General features: G+C 40.4%; 1 protein-coding gene across 2 annotated transcripts in view; it reads right to left on the reverse strand.

The window, feature by feature from the left end:
• The window catches only part of GPATCH11 (G-patch domain containing 11), a 40,086-nt gene that overhangs the window by 15,489 nt on the left and 10,963 nt on the right, over positions 1 to 13,634 (reverse strand). For both annotated transcript variants that reach the window (XM_075203678.1, XM_075203679.1), the window contains exon 4: positions 6,368 to 6,488. In XM_075203678.1, coding sequence (XP_075059779.1) covers positions 6,368 to 6,488 — 121 coding nt within the window. The remainder of the gene's footprint in view (positions 1 to 6,367; positions 6,489 to 13,634) is intronic.

Raw genomic sequence — 13,634 nt, forward strand, 5'->3', positions numbered from 1 at the left:
ACCAGCAGATTTAATGCAAAATGAAGCACATTAAATATGAAGCTAAATACATTTTGTAGATAAATAGAGTTGGAGAGGCTAGGAACGTACAGATATATTTAAAGATAGGAATCAAATAAACACAATTGTACTGTGGACATTTCTGTAGAGATTTTGAGCCTTATTTAGTATTGGATGCATTTTTACTCTGAACGTACGTGTAACAATTCTATTGAAAAAATATAATGATGCGTCCAACCGAACACACAGCAGTATTTCTATGTCATGTTTACAAATGCCTATATTCTTATGGCATAGCGTTACAGTTATAGTAATAAATCTAAAAGTATTTTTCTATAATGAAATACAAACACCCACATCCATCGTTCACTGGTTTATAAACCAAATGGGAATCTCTTTACTGCAATGGTCCAAATGCAAATCATAAATAAGAAATCCAAACAGATGGCCAAAACCTGATATACTACAGCCATGATGATAGTGAAAGAAGTACTGTAAGCTGGAGGGGTCAATACACAAGCAGCCAATTAGAAGTAGCTAGACCAGTGTTGGCTAACCTGTGACACTCCAGGTGTTGTGAAACTACAAGTCCCAGCATGCTTTGCCAATATATTGCAGCTTATTACTGGAAGGGTATGCTGGGACTTGTAGTTTCACAACACCTGGAGTGTCACAGGTTAGCCAACAGTGAGCTAGACAGTGCTGCTGGTATCATCATCACCACTTATCTTTACACCAGGTCTCCAGTACCCGCAAAAGTTGTGCCATCAAAGCAGCATAACTGGATGTGCAAGTCTCATTATGTTGAAACTACAGGGGGAGTGCTACACATTCGATGACACGGCCTTACTGTACTCAACTTACACTTACCTGCCCCCATTCCATCCCTCCAGGGGTAGGGGGCCAAAAGACTAAGATTGTACTGATAGAAGCTCTTTTGTATGCTTATACAGTATGCCACAACATTTACATATATCAAACTCCAAATGAGATCATTCTTCTTCAGTAAAAGATACAGTACAACAGAACAGTTTAGAGTAGTACATTGCATGTACTATATAAGTTAATGTTAGCAGTGACTGTAAGCACTTTGTGAAAAGTATATACTTATTTATCACTCTGCAAACTCGCCACACACATACATTTTCCTAATGAAAACTGCCTTTTACAGCAACAGGACTGACTGATAATAAGCAATGAGATCAGATCTCACTGTTTATACAGATATTAATTCTGCATAATTAACAACACTGGAATATTATATGGCTGTCTTGACAGTCAATATACTGGAAACAAACCTGACACATCATAATACATCATAGACAGATACTGCATCAATGTTATCGAAAACAGCTTCTCCACTTTTCTGTCCACACAAATCCCTTTTTTTTTTTTTTTTTTAAATTAAACCCCATTCCCACAACATATTATAGTCAGGGGGCTGAAACATTTCTAAAACCTGTGTTGACCAATCAATGCTCTCAACATATGACAAACCGTTACAGCCCATTCAAACTGGCAATGCACTTTTAAATGCAAAAGCAAATTTATATATATATATATATATATATATATATATATATATATATAAATATAAATGGACAGATAGCTAGATACAAACTAAATGTTCAAAATATGGTGAAACAATGAAAGTGATGCTATTACTACCAGGTTACATTACTGCTGAGAAAAGATATATATTATATAGTAAGCAATGTAAACTGTAAAGGAAGGAAAAAGTACAAATATAATTTACTTCACTGCATTTTTTTACTTAAGTAATAGCTACATCCAGCTGTAAAAGAGGTTTTTCAAGCCACTTTAAATGAATGCCATGTATATTGGTTGTATGGTTTACATGGTGGATAGGAAGCACAGTCTGCATGACTTTATGTATAATATGTGTCAGATATACCTACAGACCATTTTAAGCAAGATATACTTTAAGCATTATATGGAAGAATTAGTCTAGGAGTAAAGCAATATATAATCTCCCTGTTTCAAATCCCTGTGCAGATACATTTATTGGGCACATGATGGATAGACTTTTAAGATCAATCTGGTAACTTAATGCCTCAAAAGACAAAGATAAGCTTCAACAAAATGGCTCTGCTGTTGATTTTCTCTGGTGGCAGGTTAAAAGGCCACAGTAATGTAGTAAAACACTTTAGAATTATTTTGCTATTACAGGAACATTTTCCACAAGTGTAATGTACATACTTTTTTATCCCCTCTCCACGGTGTCAGAAAGAGACATTGACTGATGCCACACTGGAATTCAATAGATTGTTGCTATGGGAGATAGGAAGTTCAGAATTTCGGAGTCTTTATTACCTTAGTCTTCCTAACTGCTCACCTTGAATTGTCTGGGTATCTTATACACATACAATTTACCACAGGGACATTTCGGTAAATAAACCATACATTTACTGTCAAACGTCAAACAGTTTTTATAGCCAATTTTGTGCCTTTCACAAGGTGTATAAATCCATTGTTTTTCATCTTGCCCCAGCAATTTTCACTATGTAAGCAGGGAATTATAATTCATTTTTAATGGTACTGACAGCGCCTATTACTCTGTAGACAGTTAAAGTTTCATAATAGGCGCAAGAGCAAAATTATTTTCAACATAAATGTACCATAATGGCAGCTTTGGTCACCACATTCATTACTCAGATACTTAATTTGCATATCCTGATAAGTATTCAATTACTGAAATAATTGATCTAGTTTTCATCAAGTAAGTACTAGAGAACCCTTAACAAAATTGATTAAGTATATTCCTGAGGTGAATATCACATTAGAATTTTACAGAAGGTACTAAATGAACATTCAGCACTTTCTACATTTCTATAAAGCCTTGTTCTCGGATACAAAACCAGGGCAGCACATGCAGGGTCATACATAACTTGGATTTTGTGAGTTCAGATAATCACTAACTGTGTTTGGCTTGCTAAGACATGTACCTTAGATTGTCCTCTTCAGTTTGAGGAAGGTTGTGGAATCTTCTGCATACATCTGTCTGCCACCTTGCCATCATTAGCTTTAAAACTTGAAACATTTCAAACCCACATATAGGCAAATGATACAGCTGTGAGCAAGGACTGGCAGGGCAGGGGGCATCTCCCCCCCCCCCCCCACGCCGGTCCCATTTTGGGCTGCCTGGGGCTGGAAGTTCCGGGACTTTACAAAGGACTTCCACACCACTCATGAGGAGTTTGCCAACCTGCTGCGGGAGTCAGCCAGGAAGTGGGTGCGCTGGGCAGGTGCCCAGACCGTGGAGGAGGTAATAAGACTTGATGTGCCAAGAGCAGTTTCACCGACGGTGCGCACCAGAGGTGACAGAATGGGTGCTGGACCAGAAGCCAGGCACCCTGGAAGCAGCCGCACAGCAGGCAGATCAGTATGTGGCAGTAAGGTCACACTGGCAGAAGGCCAGGTTAACAGCCAACACCAAAGGACTGTACAATCAGGGGGACACCCCTCTTCTACTCACCCCCAAAAGCAAGTACCTAACCCTTCGGGTACCCCTCGCCAGCCACTGCCCCGCCCCTGGGAGTCAGAGACCATCGGAGCCCAGGCTGGAGAGAAAGTGCTACAGCTACGGGAAAATTGGTAATTTAAGGATGGACTGTCCCACAGCCCCAGCACCCCAGAAGAAAGGTGAGCCTGTAGAGACGGTTTCCACCCCTGCCAGCCCAGTGGAGTGTGGCGTGTCTGAAGGTGACTCAGCGGAGTGAGTCACCTGTGTGTTTAAAAGACCCCCTAAAAACATGTGGAGAAACCTGCAGCCGGTCCAAGTGGGACCCCCTGCAGGGTGAAGGACTGAGAGACTCAGGGGCCTCAATCACTGTAGTGAGTCCCCACCTTATTGATCCTGCTGCAGTGTTGCAGGTTCGCAATGAAAAGGTTACTGTGACAGATGGACTGGAAAAGGAAGTGCAAGAGTGTTTCTGGACTGGGGAGATGGCCAGGAGTTGCGAGATGTTGCAGTTATGGATGGGCTCCCAACTGATGTGATTTTGGGCAACGATGTTGGGGGTGGAAATGTGACCGCATTTCTGAACTCTCTTACACGGAGCCAAGCTGCTAAGCTACAGTCTTCAGGATCTACACCTGCACAGCCTAGCCTACAGGAAAAGACCACAGCTGCTAGACAACAGTCATCACCTGCAACCACCGCTTCAGCAAGCCCAGAGGAAAAGACCACACCTGCTATTTCTTCAGGAAGCAACCAGCCCTTTGCCTCTGGAAAGACTAAGTATAAATATTAGTGGCTTTGTAATGCATGTAAATCCATGTTTGTGTAAATAAAGTACATCCTGGTTCTAAAAATAGACTATTTCGGAACTGTATAAAAGATGAGCTGTGTGAGCATATAAGTGTTCTTCTGATTTCAACATCTGACTTGATCACTGGTACCTCAAACCAGTGTGAGCAAAAAAACCATCTTGCTTCAAAGACCTGCTTGGAAACATCCTCAATATTGCTGTATTCCTGTGATCTACAGATTAGACCCTAAATCTAATCCGTTCTCCGACTGTCTCTGAGGTTTGGACCCAAGCGCTTCCAGTACCACCGCTCTGCCTGCTACCCAGCCGCCCTGGTCAATGTGATAGGCCAGGGGGGATCCATTCACAGCAACCCAGATCCATAGTAAGAGGTCCGGAGTACCAGCCCAGGTACACCAGCAACGAGATAAGCTAGCAGCGTCATTTACCCAGAAGAAACCTGGTACTGGATGCCGGTAAGGAGTCCAGTGGTGGCAGCTTGTGTAAGCCCCTCCTACACTGGCAAGAGGGCGCATTTGGGAATAACGAAAGGGAACAGTGGAAAAGTAAGCCCAGCCGGTTCCCAGCAACAACAGCCAGGGTGGTATAGGCGGTCCATCCTGTCACACTGTACATACAGTATATATTTATTAGCTACACCTTCACACAGGCTCAACTTTTTTAGCGGTTTTAAAATTCCTCTTTAAAGCGTTGGTTAGCCACACATTAATTATTATATTTTTTTTTCATGGATTACCAATTTTGTGAATAATTGGCTACTTACCAAATCACTTATATTACAAGCACTACATGTTTACAGCACTCTATTGTTCAGTAAAACAAAGGCACTCTCTCTGTGCACAAGATATATATACTGAGGTGTCTGTTTGGTAAAATAAAGTAAGCTTTCTAACATTTTTATGTTTGGCCACTGCAGGCGCCTGGTGACTAAACATATCTAATTTTACCTCAGAGCAACAAAATTTGTAGGCTCCATCCATATTATTACACTCATGCACATAAACAACCTATGCCCCCATATTTTTTTCAACATTTAAAGAAATAAATGTTACCATTATTATAACAGAATGTCCTGTTATTATGCACAACTATCTAGTAAACTGAGAGATACATGGCACAATTCTGCTAATCCTGGTAGATGTTTCCTATTATTTAACATTAAGTGATCAAAAAAAAAGCTAAACATAGGGGTATATGTTAAAATAGAGTTAACACCCATAAACCTAGATGTGTCCTCTTTTTAAGCGATTTATCTGGGGTACAGGTGGGATTTCACATTTTTCCAGCGGTCTTCCAACTTCCTGGTGATCAGATCATGGAAGCTGCTAATATAGTAAATATAGCATAGTATGATTCCTGCTGGTTACTCCAAAAGAAGCCACAAGCAAATACCTAGCATCCCGAGAGGCAGCCAGAGGAGGTGAATAGTATCATCATCATCACCATTTATTTATATAGCGCCACTGATTCCGCAGCACTGTACAGAGAACTCATTCACATCAGTCCCTGCCCCATTGGAGCTTACAGACTAAATTACCTAACACACACAAAGCTGCATTCTGCTATGCAGACCAAATCTTCTTCATAGGAACCAATGCACAAGTCAGTACCGCATATTCCTCAATACAAACTAATAAAAATAAAAAACTACAACAGCCTGCCTTTGTCAAGCACACAAACTACAAACCAACCCCTTATTTATACCCTGTCCACCAGGTGTTATACATTACTTCACCAGCACAATCAATCTAAACACTTCATTTTATATGCATCACACATAATTTAGAAACGTGTTAATGACACACTTGGAAAATATGGGTTGGTAGAAAGTAACAGTCATTTTATAAATTGATTAATATTGCTACATTTCTCAACATTACAAATAGACCTAAGTGTAGTTGATTCATATGATGAAAACTATAAAAAATGGCAGTACTTCCCGCTCCTATACTACTCTGTATTGTGGAATATACAGTAATATTACTGAGCACAAATGATGGGCTCTGTGATTGGCACAAGGTAGTGAGCCACAAACACTTTATCACATTATACTGTTGGCAGGGTGAGAACACTACCTGAAGTCGTCAGCTGCCCTTTCTTCTGCCTGTTTTCTCATCTGGATCTTTCGCCTGTAGTTTTCTAAAGTTTCTTCTGCCTTTCTTTTCTTCATCTCTTCATGGCCAATACCACTACGTCCTGTGTGTAATTAAAAAATAGCAATTGTAGTCACATTAACATTGAAAACTAACCTTTTTTTCAGTTATTGTATTTATAACTCACATTTTTCTGTGAGTCCCTTGTAAACATTTGTATCATGCAAACATTTCAAGTACTAAACCAGATCACTGTGCTGCCTTTCGTTAGTCTGACTTCAGCTTGTCCGCCCACACTGCCCTGCATGTCATTCATCACAGATCTCACAATGCTAGAGTTGAGGTGCCACTCTGGGCTTCTGATGTCAGGTAAACGCAGCAGCAGAGGCCAGGATGAGGAAACTAAAGGCCATAATACAGGTACTCAGAGCGATAATGCATTAACTAAGAGCTCTTTAAGTGGCCAGGCAGTGTTGCCAAGAGAAAGAAGAAACTATGTATTTTACACATGGATTTCCAGCGTGCAGTTTATCCAGTTTGATGTATACAGCTACAAAAGTGTGCCCACTTTTACTAAAATCATAACTTAAGGCTCATGGAGGCAACATTTTTCTTTGTCTGCAAATCATATTTAATATAACAGTTATTGTCTAAATCAAATGTTCCTAATAATGGTTTTCAGAAACGTGAGGCAAAAAAAAATGTAAAAAAGCTCTTCCACATGCAGCTTGGCAGGAGATCTGAAAATGTAGTAGGGATTTAGAGGACCTTCCAGTAAGCCATGGTAATTAATGCATCATTTTAATATTAAGACAATAATTCCTTGTACTGCAGTTTGATTACCTACTACAGGATGTATAATAAAACCTCTGCCTTTTCTACGTTCTCAGACCCTTGCTACACTGTTATTCTCTATGGTAACATTAGTTGTTTCTCTACATTCGGATGTTGTAGTATGTTTAAAGCTGCATTATATTCCTATGGTGGCCCCTTCTTCTAATTGGGAACCTAGCAGAGCCCCAGATAGAACAGCTGTATGTAACAGCTCCCAGGACTTCAGCTAGGGAGAGGGGTCATCTCAGGAAAATATTTTGCTATGTGATAATGCATACTTGCCAACTTTTAAGACCTCCCCTACTGGAGATCCCAGAGGGGAGGTTGGGTGATAAGTGCAAGGGGGGGCATCACCATTGCCCCACCCCCTTCTATGAAATACAGAAATTCAAGGCATTACATAGCCAGAGGCATGGTGTGATGACGTGTGATGACGTGTATTGCGTCATTAAGTCCCGCCTCCACCAAGAGCCGGGAGGTTGCCTACTCTTCCAGGAGTATGGAAGAACTTCCCGAAATTCAGGAACCTCAGGGAGAGCAGGCAAATATGTGGCAATGCAGCTTTAAACAAGTTCAGTTCCAATTTTCTTTCTAGTAGCTCCTAAAAAAAAAGCAAAAGGCTCAAGAAACTTTCTTAATATTTATTTTGTGCTGGCTACTGGGAGTGGTAATGGTTCACTTCTGAGAAAGGAAAGGGAGTAGGACTAAAGAAAAGTTCAGAGGCGAAAAGATAAGATGATTTAGCTGGACCTCCCCTCTAATATATTTAAATATTGTTTTTTAACAATTCTCAAGATTTGTGTTTATAATTTTCCCATTCTTAATTTAAAAAAATAAAAACCACATGTACAGCTTTGTGCTTATTTAGTTACACTCATCTGAATGAGGTCACCCTGACATGGTAGATGGCCATGCACAATTTGATCAAAATGTGCGCTAAGAATCTCATATTTATTCTAGTTTAACAGAGCGGACCTACACCCCCTGAAACACGAGGCAATACTGCCCGTAATTCCCAATAAATGCTTAATATAATATCAGCTGCATACTCAGTGATAGTAGAGTTACAATCTTCAACTTATCTATAAATCTGGGTTTACATACTGAGCAAGAGGTCACTCAATTCGCGTTCCTCGAGAAGCCGAAGCTTCTCGAAGAATTCCAAAGGTTGATAAACTTCAGCAGATCCAAGGGTGGTAATTGCTTTCCAAGCGCTCTCGGAACTTGCCGAAACTCAATGTTACCGGCGTATAATGATATATTAGGGCCCCAACATTCTAGAATACAGGCCCAAACAGCATCCAGACAAGAAATCTGCAGAAGGTTGTGCACACTGCAAGAACAGGTATTATGCCAGATGTTGGTATGTTTGTCTGTCTTCTATAATTCCCTCTATGATGCGTGAGGTCATAAGAAGATTTTGAAAGAAGGGAGATATAATTGATGATTTACAAGTGCACAGACTTAGGTCTTTAAGTAAGTGTATCTGAGGGGGTGAGAGCCCTGTCATCACACTGATAACTCCTCCTCACGTGGTTCATAATTATTATTGGCTGAATAACTATTCACATTCCTAAACCCAAGTGTATAATTTATATCATTGGGTTTTTAGACCTTTATGGGTACTACACAGTGAAAGTGAAATGTGTTTCATTCTATTTGACATACTACACATATATTCGTTTCTCCTTCTTCTTTTCATGATTACCATATGGCCCCATATGTGGAAGTACAACTGAATTGTGAAAGAGCACTGATGTATTGACGTCACACAAGGTCTTTCGATTCACTGGAATTTTCATTCATACATTTCTTCCACAATTGAATTTTATTATAAAAGAACTTAGTAATTGTTAACATCCTTCAAGGACTCTTGTGTTGTGTATTACTATTTGTTGGTTTGCGCTTGTTTGTGTACACAATTTTTTTTATTTGTACATTATGGCAACAATCCAGAGGGAGCGCTTAGAAGAAGTCTTTTTCCTGTTATTTTTAGAACGACACACATCAGCCTTTGACCCAAATAAGATACAGTATACATCAGCATGTGCTCCAATAAAAGTACTAACTACTAGGCTGTAACCTACAATAAGAATTACAGCAGATGGCTACAGAATACGTTTTCATCCTTGGTGCACATACAGATTAAATGGACAATTGGTGCTTACAGGCATAATGTTCAGCATTGTGCACCGCTATTACTATTAACGCGGCCAAAGTCAATCTCACTTCCATGGGAAGGACCAGAAGTCAATGGAGTTTCCGCATCGGCAGCTCTGGATGGACTCATCCTTAGCACTTTTGATGTACATGTGCAAGAAAACTTCCACTGGTCTTGGCACTGAAGGGTTTAAAGACTAACATCACATAGAAACTAACACTCCCTGCCCCCAGCTCACAGCCCAGCACTGACATCAGGATAAAACACAAGTCCAATCAGTGCTGTTTTATTTTTTTTAACTTCAATAGTATTTTTATTATTAATTTTTCAAAAATTATGGGGTACAGAAATAAGAAAAGAGATGGGGGGTAAGGAAAGGACACAAAATTAAAAGGGGAAGGGTTGAGGGGGTACATAGTGGGGGGGGAACACATTAAACAATTCTGCTGTTAAACCATATTGAACACATGAGGGAGGGAACCTAATAGGATCCCTTCCAATTCGTGAAAGTTACACTGGTCGAATGGTCATCATGGAACTACTAATAGGGACATTGGGGAACTTCGCTAAGTGTAGGAGATGCAGGTAGTAAATCAGAGTCTATTCGGTCTGGACGCGCTCCCTCTCCGTCCGTAGTGCTGTTTTATTTTTAACACAGGTACTAACTGGACAGAGTTGCAGTTCTGTGAAGTCAATGTCCATGCTAGAAACACACTGCTCATGATGGTTGTTAAAAAGGGACAGAAGTCATTACAGTGATAACAGAGAATAAATTCCCTCAATCTCCAGAGGGTGCCTGACATGGGACTAAAGTTACCTTCCCAACAAATATGAGGTTACCAGTGGCAACTGGTTCCCTGGATAGTCCTTTCAGCTGGGTATCATGGCAGTAGCTTAGTGCAGCTCACAGCCTCTTCCTGCTTGATGTCCCATTGGCCATCAAGCAGGAAGTTACTGTTTAACTTATGCCCCACAGAGAAAAACAATAAACTTTATTATTATTATTATAATTCCTTGTCCAGAGCAGCCAAATTCTGCATCAAGTGACCTCTTCCACACAACGCCAGGTCATGCAGCACATCTGAGTTCAGAGGAGGGGGATGTGCTGTCTGCACAACATAGTCTCCCTCCTTTCTTCGTGAGAAAGAAGCATATCAAAAAATAACCTTGAGGCGCTGGATATGGCAATGGTTAAAAGACAGCTAGTGCAAGAGGTCTGTGGGAAAGAGCTGCTTTATTCCAATTTACTTCATTAAAGTAAGGTAAGGAATGTTTAGGCAGGCCCTGTTAGGCTACGTACACACTGGAGAATTTTCCAACCGACATTTTATCTACAACGATTGTTGTCATGTCCCACGATATATGTGTTTCATATGCTGTTAAGTTACTGTCATGTTAATATTGCAAAGCCTTGCATCTTGTTAAATTTGTCCCTCCTGACTCTCTGTAGCTAGGTTCTGATGTCATTAGCCCTTCCTTCTTATTGTCTCTAGTTCATTGCGAGTCTGCCATTTTAGCCTTTAGTTGTTTCCTGTTGAGTTCTGGCAAATTATCATCTTTTCACCTACTATTTCTGCATAATTACAAGAATATCAGCAAGAAATAAACCTACATCTGGATTTTTCATAGGTGCCTCTTTAGTTGAGTTGACACTGCCTGCCAACATTTCTTGGTGTAAGTACTGGTTCAATACAGACATACAAAGGTACTGTCTCAGGAGCCTTACACTTACAGCCTGGTTAATGAGTCAGAATAATTGTACATATGACTGAAGGTCCGATCGCACTTAACACGTTTTAAATGTTTTACAAAAGACCGACCGTCCGGGCAGTGACTTTTCACAGCCATATTGTTGTGATTTCGTACACACTGAAACGATATAGGACGTCACTGATGCGATGTTGCCAATAAATTTAAATAAAAGGGCAGAACAACTCTGGTAAAAACCTCCCAAAACTTAATTACATTCCAATCAGCTTTTGTTCAACACTAGATGTACACAGGTGTATAATTATGCAAGCAGACAGATCCAATACACATCTATAGAAATCATAGGTATGTGCTTTTTTTGTAGACTGTGCAGACAATTGTGTATAATTAAGCAAGCAGACATACGTTATACACATAAATGTAATATGCTTTTCCATTACAAGCATCTAATTGACAAGTGACTCTGGTGCGGACAATCCACCACATGGGACAGCTACAGACATCAGAAATTTACATATACACATGACCACAAAAGGAGACGTAGTTTGAGGAACTATCGGCAGTTGGTCATGGAAACAGTCCTGAATTCATACACACTACATGATCGGAAGGTGATTGAAACAAGTTTTAAACAGTACGATTAACCTAATGAGACGACAATTGGCACTTTGGGACGACTTTCAACTATCGTGTGATTCTACACACCAACGCGACTCCAAAAAGATACTGGTAGGTTAATTGGCTGCTATCAAATTGACCCTAGTCTCTCTTTGTCTAGTCTTTCTCTGTCTATGTGTGTGTTAGGGAATTTAGACTGTAAGCTCCAATTAGGCAGGGACTGATGTGAGTGCGTTCTCTGTACAGCGCTGCGGAATTAGTGTCGCTATATAAATAGCTGATGACGATCCGCCTGAACGAATGCCAGCTGATTGGCACAACTATTGTACGAAAAAAAGCTCCTGTGTGTACCTAGCCCTACGCATCAGTGTGCTGCAAAGATGTTATCTATTTTCGGCTCCACTTACACATGTGAACAGACATTTTTTAGTCTGGGGCTCATTAGAAACAACAAGTGCAAAAGGTTGACAGCTGGGAGGGAACCTTTGCAGAATTGTGTTGTGCCTGATCCAGCTTTACACCAAATGCTCAAAGGCTGATGGAAAATCTGGTCACCCAGAAGTCATACTGAATGGTCAGATTTTTTTTGTTATAGCTTGTAACACTTGTTTATCTTATGATAAAATGCCTGCTGAAATTTTATTACAGATTATGTCTTTCTTTAAAAGTAGTTCTAACTTATTAATAAAGCTAATGTGCGCCCCTTGCCCATCACTCATTAGAACATATAGACACCATTTATTTTTCTCTTTGATGAACACATATTTGAAAGATCATCTTTCTCTATATTCTACAATTACATCTCACAGTTTATCATTTGATAGCCCAACAGAATCAGTTTTCTATTTCTTGTAGTTAATGTAATTGAACAATGTTTTGTGTTTGATTGTGAAATACAGATTACTACAGGCAAGTCCAATCATTACTTGCCTGATTTCCTTTAGGTAAAACTTTGTTTATTGACATTTTTCAATGTTCTACATAAGACAAACATCTCCCATCAACAGCGACTTGCATCTGCAAACAGTATATACTCAAAGATGGGCTTGTATACAACTACAGCAATTGAAGCAAATAAACTTGGGAACAAAGGGAAGGGAAACAGAAAAGGTATCCAAGTTACCACAATGCAATTAACCACTTCTGGATTTGCCTTTAGAACAGTTTGCAACAGTCCTTGTATTTCCAGAACTAAGCTTCCCTTCTTTCAGATTTGACATTTTAAATGCTCTCTCTCACTCTAGACATTACCAAAATCCTTATCCATCTCTCATTATTTCCCATCTAGATAACCTTTCCCTTAACCAATCTATTACCTCTGCAATCAATTTGAGATGTCTCTGACCGCTCTACATTCGTTGCACCTCTTTGCAAATTCCCACACTCGCTCCCCATTACCTGCAGTGTCCACTTCAAGCTACTGACCCTCACACCTTCAAAGCTCTCACCAATTTCTCCCCTTCATACATCTCTGACCTTGTCACAAGATAGCCCTCTTAGATCTGACTCCGACCCACACCTCTTCTCCTCTCTGTAACTATCACTCATTCCTTCCTCCAAGACTTCTCCCATGCTGCTCCCCACTTATGGGACTCCCTACGCTGCCTGACCAGACTCACCCCCACCCCCCATCTTTCAAGCACTCTCTCAAAAATGATCTCTTCCTTATAGTCTATACTAACCCACCTGATACTACTCCCCCTGGATTGTCTACCAGCAGTCCCTACTAGCACCTATTGTCTCAGCATTGCCTTCTCCCATTAGAGCAGGGGTGGCCAACCTACGGCTCTCTGACTTTGAAATTGAGGCTTCTGGCCGACTGGGTGATTCTCCGTGGCTGTCAGCACCCGGAGCACTGGTGACAGCCACAGAAAATCAACCAGCCAACCAGGAGCTTTAGCACGTCTGACAGCAGCTGGTGTCATG

This window comes from Mixophyes fleayi, chromosome 3 (genome assembly GCF_038048845.1).
Source record: "Mixophyes fleayi isolate aMixFle1 chromosome 3, aMixFle1.hap1, whole genome shotgun sequence".
Classification (NCBI taxonomy): domain Eukaryota; kingdom Metazoa; phylum Chordata; class Amphibia; order Anura; family Limnodynastidae; genus Mixophyes; species Mixophyes fleayi.